General features: G+C 37.1%; 1 protein-coding gene across 1 annotated transcript in view; it reads right to left on the reverse strand.

Annotated features, from left to right (window-relative positions):
* ABCA13 (ATP binding cassette subfamily A member 13) overlaps positions 1–16,256 on the reverse strand; it is a 171,420-nt gene that overhangs the window by 83,861 nt on the left and 71,303 nt on the right. The window contains exons 30-35 of the mRNA XM_064660769.1: positions 15,989–16,175; positions 14,890–15,108; positions 12,420–12,616; positions 11,475–11,632; positions 10,844–11,074; positions 5,820–5,910 (exon numbers count right to left, since the gene is read on the reverse strand). Coding sequence (XP_064516839.1) covers positions 5,820–5,910; positions 10,844–11,074; positions 11,475–11,632; positions 12,420–12,616; positions 14,890–15,108; positions 15,989–16,175 — 1,083 coding nt within the window. The remainder of the gene's footprint in view (positions 1–5,819; positions 5,911–10,843; positions 11,075–11,474; positions 11,633–12,419; positions 12,617–14,889; positions 15,109–15,988; positions 16,176–16,256) is intronic.

Raw genomic sequence — 16,256 nt, forward strand, 5'->3', positions numbered from 1 at the left:
AAAATTTACTTTGCATATAAAACCTAAAGACTAGTTATTAGCAACAAACATTTTCTAACATCCTACGTGTGACTTTGTATTAATTACCTAAAAGTGAATATTTTCTCCAGCACATGGGCCCCATATGTTGGGAGAGAAATAATTAATTTATCCAGAACATGAGGTGTAAATGCTATCTTTGGAAAACTCCTACAGCTGAGCAGCAGAAAGAGCATAAACAAAAAAGAAGTTCACTGTATAAGCTAGGAAAAAAGTATTATTACAGGTTCAGCAAAAGTCACATTAGTGTTATACCAGGCAATCCATTGCTGTTTAAACTTCAGTTGTTTTTCAGAGAATAGATGATCTCATAAGCCATATACTGAATACAGATTTTTGAAGATGTTGCAAATGTGAAAAAAAAATGGAATACCTGCAAAATAATGCTTTCAGATCATTCTCAAAAGCAGTAAATGAACACAGGAATACTGTCTGCCAGATTTCATTCATCCTCTGAGGAAGAGTTCTTTTAAATTATTAAGGAATCATTATAACATGAAATGGAAGACAAACAGTCCTTTGGAATGGAGAACGAGACTTCTGGATATTTCATTAAAAGACAAGATTTTAAAAATACCGTGAAAGATCGTATAGGTTGTCAATATCTTTTTTCAGTCTACAGCTGTTGTAACTGCCTCAACAAAATACAAGAACTGAAAGAAAATAACAGGAAGTCCTGGAGTGCAAAGGAAAGGTTGGAGAGGGAGAGACACACACGGAAGGGAGCACTAGCAAGTCTGAGGGAAAACAAACTCTGTATGAAGAAATATGCTGTCAAGAACAAATCAAAGAAGAGCTTATAGGCAAGACATAAGAGTTACTCAAGTGAGATTATTTGATCACTTATTTTTCAAGATGTTGAGGGTGCTCACATTCTGACATTACCTTTGGATACATAAAGCATTCCCAATGCACCTACATCTGTATTCTTTATCTCAGAAATATCTGAGCTCAGAAATATCTGAGCAAAGTGGTTGAGCTTCCAAGCTGTTTCATTTCTGAAGCAAGCACTATTAATAACTAACATAAAAACATTCTAGATTATGACAAAGGCAAGGAAGCAGATTGTTGGAAAAAAAGCAAGTTCAAAATATTCTCATATTCTCATACATCTACATTAGGCAGTAAGAGTTCAGAGACATTAATATCAAATAAAATTTTCTGCTTAGAAGGCCTTTGAGATTTGTAGAAATTCAATATATAGTCATCATCATCAGAAGTTCCATGCATACCAGTTGTGGTGACCCACAACTTAAATAAAGTCTCTCTGAAGATTCTGTTTCTTCTAGGCAGGATAGAAGAGGCATCGTGTCTTCCATTATAAGATGGGAAAATGCACCTTTCCTCAGTCATTTTCAGTGCTCTAGAGCTTACTGACTATTTCCAGTTTCTAACTAATTGAAGCCTGAAGGTATATCTATAGCACAATGTACTGCTTCAAGTGTATCTTCCACTCAAAACGAGATGTTTTAAGAACAAGCAAAACCACCAAATTACAGGAAAGGAACTACTAAGTCACAGAAAATCACTTTTTTGAAACCAGCTCAATTACAACAATAGAACACTTTCATGAGCAAAAAATATGACTTTCAAAATACAAAGTTTAGAAGAGACTATTGTCTTGTTCTCTGGTGCTTTAGCCATTGCAGCAATCTAGGGTTTTTTTCAATGTAGCCCCCCCTTTTGTCAGGTGCTTTACTGACTGTTTTCTTCTCTAGAGTTGAAGGTAACAAGAGACCTCTGTGAGGAAGGCAGGCAGGGTTCACTTCTTTCATGTGTCAGAAGTAAGGAGATAAATATGAGAACAAGGAGGTGGAGAACAGGACATGGATGAGCTTCTTGGCATTGTAAGAGTAGCACCCTTTACTAGAAAACAGCTGTATTCCATTGTTTTTCTAACTGTCCTCTGATGTCTGAGTCTGTCTAACAGAGAATCCAAGATGCCCATACTGTGGATGAAAAGTGGAAAAGGACCAAGCAGCAATCATGAAGAAAACAACTGATAGGGAAAATATTTGGATGAGAGAAGAAAGTAGTGGGTGAAAAGAGTGAAATACATTTGAAGAAAATGGAAGAAACTGACCATTTATTTTCAGAAGGATAAAATGAATTACACACTTACTGAGAAAACAAATTTATATAAACCTTAAACAAGTTAAATTGTCTCATTTTTGAGATCAGGTATCTTTTTATGACAACTAATAGGTAATACTATAAAGATGCTCTGTATCTCTATGCTTGAGATAATCCTGAAAGACTGAAGGAAGCAAGATTTGAGGTTGAGGAATATAAAGCTAAATTTTTGAAGGGGCAAAATTAGGTTTTCAATATATACTTGAATCATGAGATTTCCTTCAAGAAACTAATTAAAACATTAGTAAAAAAAGCTGAAGGAAAATATAATGTATCCAAGATTTTTAGGTCAGCTATTTTGACACTTCTTTTTCAGGGTCTGGTGCTGAATTTAAGTGGTAGTGTTATCTATACTGTTAGACTACCAGAAGACTGAAATGTATGATGCATCTTATCCTTATCAGTAGGTAGCAAAAGTTTGAAAATTTTAATATCAGTCTTCATGTCAGCAGCCATTTCTGAAGAGAGACACTGATGCTTTATGTCCACAGTTTTCTTCTCAGAAATTGTTATACTTTGCAAGGTGGAGCATTGAAATAATTTTAGGTCTTTTTATGCAAATTTTACAGGGAATCGAAAGAAGGGGGTTCTGTTTAAAAGGTGATGCTAAAATATAACTTCAAACACACTATAACAAAAACTCTGACAACCCTTATTTTGCAGTTACAGGGAACTCAATTTGTTATACTAGATTAAAAAATACTCTGTAAGAATAGAAGAAACCACTTGACCACCTATCCACAGACATCAAATTCTACTCTGCTACCCATGTGCAGAAATCAACAACACACTTTACTGTAGCATATTTTCTGCAAAGGCCCCAGGAGATGCAACACACTTCCCTGGGTAGACTAACTCTAATTATTAATTAACCTCTAGGAGAAGTACCTGCCTTGAGATTCCAGTTATTTGTTTACTTACTTCTTCCTTTATCCCATTTATGACCTCTGCCTGCATAAAAGTTAGATCTATACCTTAACAGGCAGCATTCTACATGCATTAAAAAAAATTAGGCTTTTTAAACAAACCACTTCTCTATCTTCTTTTTGATAAACTATTCTAACTGAGCCCTGATGGTGTCTTTATAAGGACTTCACTGCCAACCTACAATATTAATTCTTCTCTGCTCACTTTCCAAGTTCTCAGTTTCTCCTTAAAGACATTCAAACTTAAAAATGTGTCCAAAAATTGTAGAGAGTAGTGTATCATTGGTCTCATCAATTTTGAACTGATAGTCAAAATGACCTCTTTGTGTCCTTTTGTACATTAAACTCATATATAAATCATCTTAGCTGTCTTAAAGTGCTTCTCCACCAAGATTAGTAGATAACTCAGAGTCAGTGTTTTCCAGGATATTACTCCCCATTACACATATTTGCCCATGATTTGGCTTCATTAAAACAGACTTTATTTAGAATGGATTCAACTTTTCAAGTGATCTAACTGTCTTTAGGACTGGTCTTATCACCTTTTCACAGTTGTCTTTTTTTTTCATCAGCAAGGTTATGTTTACTGCTGCTATGAAGGAATTTAATTAATTCCAGTCAGACACAATACATAAAGACACTGTAAAATATAACTAGAAATTATCAAAGCTCTGACTTCAGTGAGATACTGTCATATTTTGCTGAAATGATGTCTCTCGCCTGTTTCTGCGGTTTCATTAAGAAGAACATACATGCCTCTCGACAACATCTCCTAGTCTGGGAGACAAGAGATAATGTTTTGGTTTTTACACAATGCTGAAATCTCAAGGGCTCAGCAACAGTAAAGGATAGCTAACACCCCCACTTGTGCTCAGATCTGTGCTTTGTCAAAGCATCTCTCAGGTCCAAATTCCTTTACAAATAAAATAGCAGCATCCTCTGATCTCCTCAATAATCCCAGCTGTTTGCTCTAGGGGGTTTTGAAAATTCATTTGACTACTTTGACAACAGAAAGTTTGACTGCCTTTGAATCTGCTTTCAAAGACAAAGTTATACAGGTCAAGCTATTGCCCATGGAGTATTCTGGTTAGTTTGACAATGACGGATACCCTTCATGACCATTTCCCAGATCCCTTATGCCTATACTTCACAACTGTCCTTAATGATGAATGACACTCATCTGCAATGAATGACAATTTTTCAGTACTCTCATCCCCAAAGAAATGGCATTATCATCACATTTTCTTGGTATAATTTATCAGACTGAAAAAAAACAGTCTCTGATTACTGGGTTCTTTATTAATGTAATAACTTAAACAAATACCATTTTATGTGCTTTGAAATACAGACTGGAAGTATATCAAGTTCTTAGGTAGAATATACTCTGTCTTCATTACTTTAGGAACTGTAAATCTTACTCTTTAATGAAAATTCAATGAGGAGAAGACAGACTGTTTTAATTTGAAATTAGTTCAGATGTCCTAGCTGTGCCTAGAAGAAATAAACAAACAATTGTTATAAAAGAAAGGAATATTCAAAATTATTTTGAATGTAAGTCTCATTCTCGCCACTGACAGGAGTGGCAATTTCATTTGCTTAGTGAGGTTTTGTTTTAGTTTGATGCAGTTATATCTTCACTGATTCAACAGGGACTGAAGTAGCCCAGCGAAAAGACTCTCCAAAAAAGTCATCCAGTCAAATTTGCACTTTGTGAGAAAAGGTGTCACCTTAGGCCATGATTCTTGGCAATGATTACTTATTACTGGCAGATCCAATTGAATTTATCTTAACAAATAATGCAAGCTTGGCTCAAAATTTTTATTTCTGTTACTACAACATTGAAGTTTCACAGAACAGGATTTCTCTATGCCTATGCCTGTGTTCTCTAGAAAGAAAACAAAAAGGACTGCATATAGAACAGAATGTGTGACATCTAACGAAAGAAAACTATAATCTAGACATTGATCTTCAAGTGGAAAGAAATATGATGAGTACAGAAGCATGAAAACCCCATGAAGGATAAGAAAATATTCAGCAGCTTGATGGGTACTGACATAAGAGAACATGAGTCTTGTGCTGAGCAATGGCATCACATTAGTGACTTATAGAAGAGTTTTTAAAGGAGAACAAACTTCCTGATTGTTCAGAAATGTTAGCAAGGACCTCCTCCCAGGCTTGCAGGGCAGGAAAATAGAATGAAGGAATTTGTTTTAAAACAAACACATATGGGAACCTAAAATAGCACGCCACTGGAGAGGACAAATGATCTTCTGCTATACAGGAACCAGCTCTTGTGTTTTTTTTTCATTTGCATGCAGATGAACACAAATGCACCTTTCTAGTAGCTTACAGATTTTATATCTGTGGTATATCTCAGCAATGTTTATCCATTGTCAGTATGAAACAAAGAGAGTAATTAATTGCCAGGGACTGGTATGAAGCCGTAAGTTAATGCTGATGTAGTGAAGAAACGCTAGTGTTCATGTGTACACAGAAGGGTAGAAAGATGACTGTGAAGTGAAAGAGGTAAATCACAGCAGATGTATAAAAAACCTACTACCCAAGGCAGGTCACACACACAAAAATGGAACTACCATATGGTAGCAGGCAGTATTCTCCATTTGCTTGTGCATTCCTCAACTTTAGGAAAGTCGTGCATGTTTATATTTGCATTTGTGATCTTTTTAAATGCAGTTGCTTCAGAAGTAATTTTTTACTTACAGACTGATTCAATACCATTTTTATGGTCCTGGTGTGCTGCCTGTGGAATGTAGGGCATCTTCTCTGAGTCTTGCAGAAGCTTCAGAAACACCTTCCATGAAACAAGAAAGAAGTCATTTAGAATCCATTTTCTAAAAACTATTTTCCCTATATATATATATAAATCCCAAACCATCCAGACTGTCAGAAATTCGTAGTGACTGCTCTAGCCACCCTGATGGAATATGACTAGTCAAGCTGGAGATCCTGGGGATAAGGGGAATGAAATAAATGCCAATAGATACAAAAGCTCCTATGCAAAGAATTGCTGACCCATACGCACTATTATCTGCAAAGATTTTTCAATAGGCTATCTGCCCTTGATTTACTTTTTATGTTCCTAATCTGTGGTATGTCTTAGAACTCAGTTACTGCAGTTTTTACCAAGGACATATCAACAGCTTCAACTCTCTTCTGATGCTCCAGCTAGAAATCTGTGGGCACAACCAGAACTCCTACCGTAGAGTTCTAATTATGATAGTACAACTAAATCTAATGTACAAAATCCTACAGAAGTGAGAATCTACAGAACCTGGGGAAGACGTAGTGTCTAGGGACACTCACAAGCACATGGGCAATAATGTTATTGAAAGACATTTAAAGGACAATACAATCATCGGGCACAGCTAACATGAACAAAGTCCTGTAAAACTAATACTATGGAGAGGATTGGTCAACAATGTGTGTTTTGTAGCAAAACAATAAGCATGCATACCCCAAACTGGGTGAAGATGATACAATCCTGTTAACTAAAATCACCATGGAAAAAACTGAAATTGTTTTTTTATGAAAGCAACAATCTAAAAATCTGCACTATATTAAAATTCAATGGATTGAATCTTCCTAAGCAGGGGAACACACATCAGAAGGCAGTCATAGTTGACATTATAAAAACCCAGCAGAATTCACCAACTTTATAATCATGAGATCTATTTAAATGGTATATATACTTTGCCAAACAGATTTGTGTTCTAGCTACTATTTCTTGCCTAATCCTATTTCACAGTTCTGTCCACTTAAAGCCCTTTGAACTGCATAGACAGACATTTCATTTTCAGTCCCTTAGCCTTACAGAAACTTAGAACAGCTTTCAGAGTGAGCCTTATTCACACACCCCCACTTCTTGTAAGCTCAAATGAAAAACAAAATTAAACTTTTCTCATCTTAACTTGAACTGCAATTTAAATAGTGAACTAAAAATTTCATATAAAAAGAAAGAAAAGAAAAATTAACAGAAAGTTACAGGTACCATGAGCATCTCCAATTGAACAGCAAAAGCACAACCAAGTTTTTCTTTGTCTTGATGAAAGTCTTGCTTTTTCTCTCTGTTTGAGTTGAGCTGCAAGACTTAGATTATACCCACAGTGCAACTTTCAGAAATCATTAAGAAACCATTTATTTCTTCCCACAAAAGAACCTGATATCAGCTATAACAAAATACTCCTTGTTTCCAAGGAGCTCACACAATAGACAATAAAAACCAGTCAATGTGAAGTACTTTATAGCTGTTGAAAGATATTTCTTGGCTTGCTAAGGTCTGACTGTTACATAAACCACATTTTGCTTAGTCAATATAATTGCCATTTAACAGTGGTTATTGATTGTGTTTGTTACTTGTGAACTTTCAGGGCACACTTTTGGCCATTAACAACTGCAAGGCCAGAAATTTCTGGACCGACATTTCTGTATTAGACCCTAGAGGCAGATCCTGACAACCTAAAGCCACATTCTAATTTGTTGCCTTGGAGCCATTTGCTGATGGCTCTGCAGACCAATTCTGTCAAGCAAACCAATCCAAACTGAACCAACTGAATCACAGAATATGAATCACTGAATAGCCTGGGTTGGAAGGGACCTTAAAGACCATATAATTTCAACACCACTACCATGGACAAGTATAGCTTTCACTAGACCAGGCTGCTCAGAGCTCCATCCAGCCTAGCCTTGAACATTTCCTAGGATAGGGCATTCACAACCTTTCTAGGTAACCCATTCCAGTGCCTCACCACCCGCACAGAATAGAATTTCTTCCTAATATCCAATCTAAACCTACTCTCTTTCAGTTAGAAGACATTCCCCCTTGTTCTGTCACTATATGCTCTTGTAAAAAGTCCCTCTCCCTCTTTCTTGTAGGCTCCCTTCAGGCAGTGGAAGGTCACAGTTCGGTCACCTCAAACTCTTCTCTGCAGGCTGAAAAAATCCAACTCTCTCAGCCTTTCCTCACAGGAGAGGTGCTCCATCCCCCTAATCATCTTGGTGTGCCTCCTCTGGACTCGCTCCAACACACTGATGTCCTTCCTGTGCTGAGGACCCGAGAGCTGGATACAGTACCCTAGGTGGGGTCTGACCAGAGAAGAGTAGAGCAGCAGAATCCCCTCCCTCAACCTCCTGCCTATGTTGCTTTTGATGCAGCCCAAGGGTACAATTGGCTTTCTGGGCTGCAGGCACACACTGATGGATCATGTCCAGCCTCTCATCCACCAGCACGCCAAAGTTCTTCTCAGCAGGGCAGAAATATTTCAAGGAGGTATATGGCTTTCTCTGGAAAGTTTTGAGGCAAACTCTAAAGTCATTTCAAAGAAAAGAAATTAAAGTAGTACTCAGTTAACAAATTTTAACGCATCTTATTTTGCGAAGATATTCAATCATTTTGTTCTCTCCTCAAAGAAAAGCAAGAAAGCAATAACCTTCGAAATCTCCAGAGCTGCCAGAAAGTGAAACAGCATCCTCCAGACAGCTCTTAATGTGCACTTAATTTAATTATCCACCCCTCTATGCTTCTTTTGGTTCTGTTAACATTTTGGATTACAAACATTATAAAATACACAGATACAAATGGTTGGAAAAGATATCTAAAGCCTAAAATGAAGCAAATATAATACTAGTGAGATTTGAAAGTGTCAGAACTGATTCTTTTGAAATATGAATGGAAGTCCAGTTTCCCTTGGAGAGTATGATTTTTAGAGAGTGTGAGTGTCCCTTAGACTGAAAAAGAATAATGGTGAGTGCATAAAAGAACAAAAAAAAAGGATAAAATAAAATTTATAACATATTTCTTCCTTTGAAGTCAGGGTTCTTTTTTTCCAGATTGAATTCCTTGAATAGAATGAATAGTGCTATTATATGCCATCCATTTAGTTCCCAACGCAAAGAGGCTTTTGATAAGGGAATGGAGAATTGAGGTTGTAACAACTAATGATGAGATACAAAGATGACAGAAATCAACCCAAACTAATTCATTAAATCTTCAAGCTGAAGAGTGATACATTAATATCTAATACAACATTTAAAGCAGTTTTTAAATGTCCCCTTCACAAGACAGCTGAAAGCAAGCTCTCAACTGAGCAATAGATAGAGCACACTTGGAAGCTTCCTCATATCAATGACAATTTCATATTTACTTTATACGTGTCTGTAGCACTAAGTCTGATGAGAAACTTGTTTGAACATGTTTTAGGATGGCTCTTTGTGGTCCCTTTGTAAACACATGTTTCTTCTTCCCAACACCCCCCACAGCAACTGTTATCTCCCATGCAGGAATGTCCTGGGAAAGGTGTCCTGAGGTGTCCCATTGGTCCTTGTTAACCCCTTCCTGTGATTGGGTGTTCCTGTAAGCCCCTTGAGACTTCTAATTGGTTAACCTGTGATTCTCCCTAACCCTATAAATGTGACATCCCCAACAATAAACTCTCTCTTGCCTCCTCTCCACGCCCGGTGTGCTGTCTCTGTGCCTGCCATGGGGCCACGTGGGTGCTGGGGGGAGGGGGGAGCACCTCTCCCCTCCAGGCTCGGGGCCTGAAAAACCCCTGCGCTGGAGTCCCCTTTCCCCGTCCCTCAAGACGTCGGAATGGTTCTTCAGATGGAGAAGGAACCACAACTGGGCTCCCCCACGTCGAGGGTGGGGAAAGGGATCCAGACGTGTCAGTTCTGGAAAGTCCTATGTTATTGCATGGAAATGTAATCCAAAAGTATTCTCAGTATCTACATTGTCTCCAAATCTATAAAGTTTGGCAGTGAACAGCATTCTTTCTTACTGCATGTTAATCACCCTATATAAGAAAATAACAACTTTTCGATAAACTTTTGACTTTCCCCATAGAATTGTATAGCAGGAATGTATTTTACTTCATAGCATTATGTAAAATGTTTATTAAACTTGTAAACTATGAAAACTGACATTAGTCTCCTATCATCACATGAATAAGTGATTTTTTTTTTACAGATCTGTAATAGAGTACTTGAACAGCTGTTGTTTAGGGAATCTCGATATTTAGAAGTTACAGATGATGGGATAAATACAGTCCAAGGGAAATAACCTCACACTGATGTGGTAATTTACACAGGGGTAAATCCAGAAGTGATAAAGATGTATAACAGAGTCTCTTCATCTGTGCATTTGATACACATACACACACATACATGTGTATAATATGTAAGTATGTATATATGTTCATGTATACATATGTGAAAGTCTCTATCTCTCAGTACACACAGAAAATATTCTCTGGATATTTCACCACAGTTTGGCTAAGTCCTAAGCTTTAAAACTTGTAAACCAGAAACTATTCTTAGCAATGTTTTTTCTGCCCAAAGAGCCACCTGAACTGAACTGATGCTACAGGCTTAGGACAACAGTTTTTCTCATTAAATCAATGACACTTGAAATTTCCTTTAGGTTAATGCAGAAACAAACATTTAAGAGTTACACAGGTTACATCAGTCTTCAAATCAGATTCTTGAAATAAGAAATATGTCATAGTAGAGTCGGTGCTGAAATTAATAGCAAAGCAAAACTATAAAGTATAGATTTTGCTTGATTTGTGGGTTTTTTTTTTTTGTGTTTACTTGCTTGGTTTTTTTTTTATAAAACATGCTTCTCACAAGAAATTGCTGTGGAATATGAAAGATACAATCAAGAGTAGCTGGAAGCTATCACAAAATTCTCTAAGCAAGAAAATATGATTACACAGAAAAACTACAAGTACCTCTTCCAAAGTTGTGTCAGAAATGCCATAGCCAGTCACATGTAGATGCTGAAGGCTTTGATCTAAAGCTTGAAAAAGACCTTTAAAAGAGGCCTTATCTGCCCTTTCTGGAATCACATAGGTCAGCTCAGTCCCACTGTTCTCTTTCAAGAAGGCTTCTGGAATATGGGTCTGTACCAGAGATGTGACCCGAACAATATGCTTAGGATCCTGGATTTCAAACATGGAGGGCTATGAGAGAAAAAAAGATAATTGTGCATAAAAAATATTATCAGAATTATTGGACTTGATAGTAGAATTCATGCAGGAAAATTTCCACTGAGGAAACTGTGTCACACCTGGGATGCAGAGACTATTTCCCATGAATGAAGAACAGTGAGACAAAACCCTTTTCAACTAATTACTGATATTCATCATTTTCAAAGATGTTATTATGTTCATCTAAATAACAATAATAATAATAACACCCACCCAAAACAACCAAGAAAGCCAATAAAACCAGGTTTTGCTGGCTCTCTCATAATCTATATCATGTATTACTTCCCAGCAGAGACATACACCTCCCTTAGAATATGCACAGCTGTTACTTGGCAGGCACGGTTAAATTCTGTATACTACATTTTTAATATACCTTTTTTATGAGCGTTAGACTGTGTCCCTGGCCGTATGTTTCTCTCAGATAAGAGGGAGAACCACAGCACCTTAGCTGGCCACACTGCAGAATGGCAATGTGATCACTGAGCACCTCTGCCTCATCGAGGTGGTGAGTGGTAAAGATCAGTGTGCAACCTGCATCAGAAAGATTGGTACATGTTTACAAAACCTGTTTTCTAGAGAAACACCTCTTGCTTTCACAAGGGTCTTTAACGTTAAGGGAACGTGTTTTAGGAGTTTTCAAAACAGGACACAAAAAAAACCTGCAGTCAGATTTACGATTTGAGTTAGATTCAGCTCTAAACATCCCTTGCCCTGTATTATACATAGCAAGCAGTATCAAGCCATTAAGAGCTCCAGCTGTTTTAAGAGCATAAGAAATTCCTTAAAACGACATAACGTTAGCATCTGTTTCAATAGATCATTCACTGTTAATTATTACAGCCAATTGAGTGCTCACTAGCTGAAGAGTTTGCTTCCCACAATCAATTTTTGACTTTTTGGCACCTAAAAAATTAATGTGGCAGACTTACTGATGAGTCTATTTTCATTAGAAGTGTATATGCACTATATACCAATATATGCAAAATGGAAGTGCATCTATATACAGATATATGCAAGATGGGAAATGGAAATCAGAAAGTAATTTTGAGAAGCTGGAGAGAGGGGAAAAACTTCAGGACAGGTCTTAGAACTAGGTTCAATCTTCTTTTAGATTGGGCATCTTTCTGTGTGATAACAAATAATTCTTGTAATCTCATTTGGCTGCCTTTAAGTTTTCAAATTCAATTAAGTGTTTCCTCAGAAATTAATGTATTTAATTTCTGATAATATTTCGGCTATATTTTGGCTATCCAGTTTAAATTGAGACAAAATTCCAGAAAGGAAAATAGGAAGCAAATTATGTGCATAAACTTTGTACCAGCTTTGTACTTCAGAAGAACATCCCAGATACCACGGCGAGAACATGGATCTACTCCACTGGTGGGCTCATCTAGAACAACTGTCTTTGAGTTTCCAATAAAGGAGATGGCAATTGACAGTCTCCTTTTCATTCCCCCAGAAAGAGCTCCAACAGGTTTGTACTGATGTTGGGATAAATTCACATCTTCCAGAGCTCTGAAACAGAAGCACAGAAACAAGACTAACTTTGAGAAAGTTTTTTCTGGTCACATCATGTCCAGTTAAAGAATTACTGAAAAGTCACTGCAAATGGAAAGTGATAAAATTACTATGTCTGATTGATTATACACTTTGGTGTCAAAAACAAATAGGAAAACAAATATCTCTTTACCTACAAAGCATAAATGCTTTTGCATCATCTGATGCAAAAATTCTGGATAAGTATTTTGTAAGATAAGAACCAACAATTTTTTCAATTAAGGTCAATAAAATAAGTACCAATTTGTCCAAAAACTTCAGCAAACTCCAGATTATAGCCCCTTTAAATGACAGTAAAGACTGTTAGTTTCATAACTCAAGCAGCGCTTCAGATTTTGCAACTACATGAAGAACCATAGAGAATGCCTGAGTTTTTAGGAAATGTGTAGTTATTTGAGGTAAATAAGGTAACACTGCAGCTTTTTTTCTTTTTCTCTTAGAAGATACGTTTCTGTGAAATAAAGAGATTAGTGATCCCTAGGTAGATAAAACTACCTAATCTAACCTAATCTAATTCCTGTTAAGGACTGGGAGATACTTTACAAGATGTTGCCAATTCAGCCCTTGCCCTCTGATGATGATCTGGCATCTGTGTGGAAATATTCTAAATAAAGGCAGCACTATAACACCATTAATTTATCATTCATCACTCTGAACATCTAGTCACTGACCTAAGAGCTTTCAGCTGCTATCAGCCTGGCAAACAAGACATAAAAGGCTCAACAGTGCTAAACTAATCTCCTGAATCATTTGAGTGAATATGTAGTCTGTAAGCCATGCCATTTACCCTTAGAGATTTTCTCATCTTTAAGACAACAGGTTTCTATAATTATTCTATAGATATATATCGAGGAAAATTAATCTCTTTAGAAGCCCGCTTCTTTTGCTAATAAAAGGAGAATTTTGTTTCATTCTTTTGTTGCTTTTCTAGTTTCTCTGAAGTCTTTTAAAGCACTTGTTGCCTTTAAAAATAATGCAATTTTTCTTAGTAGCAAGGCCTGCAGAGTCCTGAGTGTTCTTATGTGCCGTTAGTATGACAGACTGCTGCTGAAATTACAATTCAGCAGTCTAAGTACCGTAAAATATAGAATATTATTTTACATAAATTTTGAACCAAGTACTGGGTTTGGTTTTTCTCTGTTATTCTAAAGAAATGTTTCTATTTTTTCTAGAGAGAATGTAGTGTCCCACATCAGAGTTTGTCCAGATCAAAATTTTCAAATAACAGGTTTTTATGATAGCTACCAAAAAGGAAAGCTACTTTGCCACAAATGCCTCTGCACATGCCTAATTGTACACTTAAGGAGTCCCATCAACTTGGCATTTATTTGCGTTGAAGCATGGAAGCTTCACAGCACTTCATAGAGTCTATCATGAATTAGAAGGTAAAAAAGAAAGTATCTGTGCTGCCACACTGTTAGAAAAGCTCCATTTCATTCCTGAGGTAGAGAAAATGCAGTTTGCTACTAGTTAACAAGATCTCAGCTTGTACAGTTTACAAGTAGTTTAATATACATGATGCAAAAATAAGATTTAGTCCTATATCAAAGAAGTATTAGCACAAAAACACTAGAAAACATTTTCAACCTGAGAAGTGACAAATCCTCTGAGGTAATGTAAGAGCTCTGATTTGGTTTTTCTATTGGATTGGTTGATTTTAAACCTCTTGATTTACTAAAAACATTTCAAGGCTGGATTTGGCAATGGAAAACATGGTCTATTTAGAAAGATTGTAATAAAGACTGCCCTTGCCTACCTTTTCTTGTTTTCTAACCTTCCTTCCACTGCAGGTGAGGGAATACAGGATAATAAATATATAAAGCCAGTGTTGATTTATGTAAAAATTTGGGCAAGCACAGCAGTTTACTTTCTACCCTCCTCTCCAGCAAGGGGGGAGGCAAGGCAGACAGTATGAGGCAGGAACCACTGCAGCTGCTACAATCCTAACCATTCACTCCAGTCAAAACATCATTATTTGATGGTCCTGTATACCAGGTTTTTAAACATTGACAGTTCCACTACAAATATATTCAAGTAAGGGTTAGACACTAGGAAATATACTTTCAAGGCATGACTTCAGAACACGAAATGTGATTAAAAGTTCACAAATCCCTGAGGTTTCCATTAGCTTTTGCTCATAATTTTTGCATTTGCACTTTTTCATTTGAGTGGTTTGCAATTGCCATTACTGATTTACTTGGCATATTTCAACAAATGAAAGAAAAACTTACCCACTGACTTGCTCATTCAACTGTTCTTTCGTCCATCTGGGTGCCTTCACTGATCCGTAAAGCAGTAGATGCTCTCGCACCGTAAGTGTGTTAAACAGCACATCATACTGTGGGCAAACACCCAGCTCTGTCCTGATGGCAGCCAAATCAGTACGTATGTCCTTTCCATCAATAATAATGGTACCAGAGCTCGGTGGATACAGACCAGTTAACAGTGATCTAAGAAAAAAAAATTATTCCTCAAGATAATATGCAATGACTGTATTACATAGCTCATTCCTTGGATTTCCTGAGGCATGTCCTGGCATCCTTAGAGCAACACCAACTCAGTTGAGTACAGTTATAGATACATCACTAATGTTTTGGGTTTCAATTTTATTGTTTTGGTTTTGGGGGTTTTTGGGGAGGGAGGTTTTTTGGGGGTTTTTTTTGGTTGGTTGGTTGCTTTTTTCTTTATTTTGTTTTTTATGGTCTCAACAGTCCTTCATTTCCCTTCTTCCAGAACAAAATCCATTTTTTCCCAAACAAAAATAACAGGTGATTGTTTCTCTTTTCACAAGGGTATTCTGTGAAGAGTATTTCTCAATTAGGTCCCACGCTGCATGGCTAGTTTGACAAAAGCTGATCATAGCTAACACAAATGTAGAAATGTAGACTTCTTACTTGAGACATTTTTAAAGGTCATTTTCATTTCATTATTTTCATTTCTGGTCAACTGCCAAGAAAAAAAGAAGACCCTTACAGCCTCTAGGGGCAAAGCACAAAACCCCATAAAACTCTGCACTCTCTATGTGATGAGTACATATAGAATGCCAGAAAAGAATACTCCCCCAAGGTGTGCTCAACTCCACAGCCAGACATTCCCAGCTCCTACTTAAGCTGCTCCTGAACTATTACATTATGGTTTAAGTGACACAGAAGACCCAGTTCTCTACTCATTACATTGCCTGTGTCATAGATATACAGCCTTCACTTCCCATGTGCTTTGGGGAGTATTTGGGGTGAGGGAAAGGCATAGCAAAGAATTCACAACATTTTGAAGTGAAAAAGTATAGCAGAGATCAGAGGGAAGAGTAATAGCATTAAATGTCAGACTTACATAACTGTTGTCTTGCCAGCTCCATTAGGTCCCAAGAGCGCTGTTATCTGCCCTCTGTGGAAAGTGAGGCTGAGATCTTTAACAGCCGCCTCCTGGCCATCCATGTGCTCTTTGGTGAGAGACAGCAGCACAACACCAATGGTGGCTCCTTCAGTGCAAGGGCCTTTCCAATTTTGAGGTGCTGGTTCTGTGTGGGAAAGGGCAGCAAAACAAGCACGGTTGCTGAATCTAAACATATGTGCGTGTGTACAAAGAGAATAACAAACTA

The sequence above is a fragment of the Pseudopipra pipra genome, chromosome 1 (genome assembly GCF_036250125.1).
Source record: "Pseudopipra pipra isolate bDixPip1 chromosome 1, bDixPip1.hap1, whole genome shotgun sequence".
Taxonomy (NCBI): domain Eukaryota; kingdom Metazoa; phylum Chordata; class Aves; order Passeriformes; family Pipridae; genus Pseudopipra; species Pseudopipra pipra.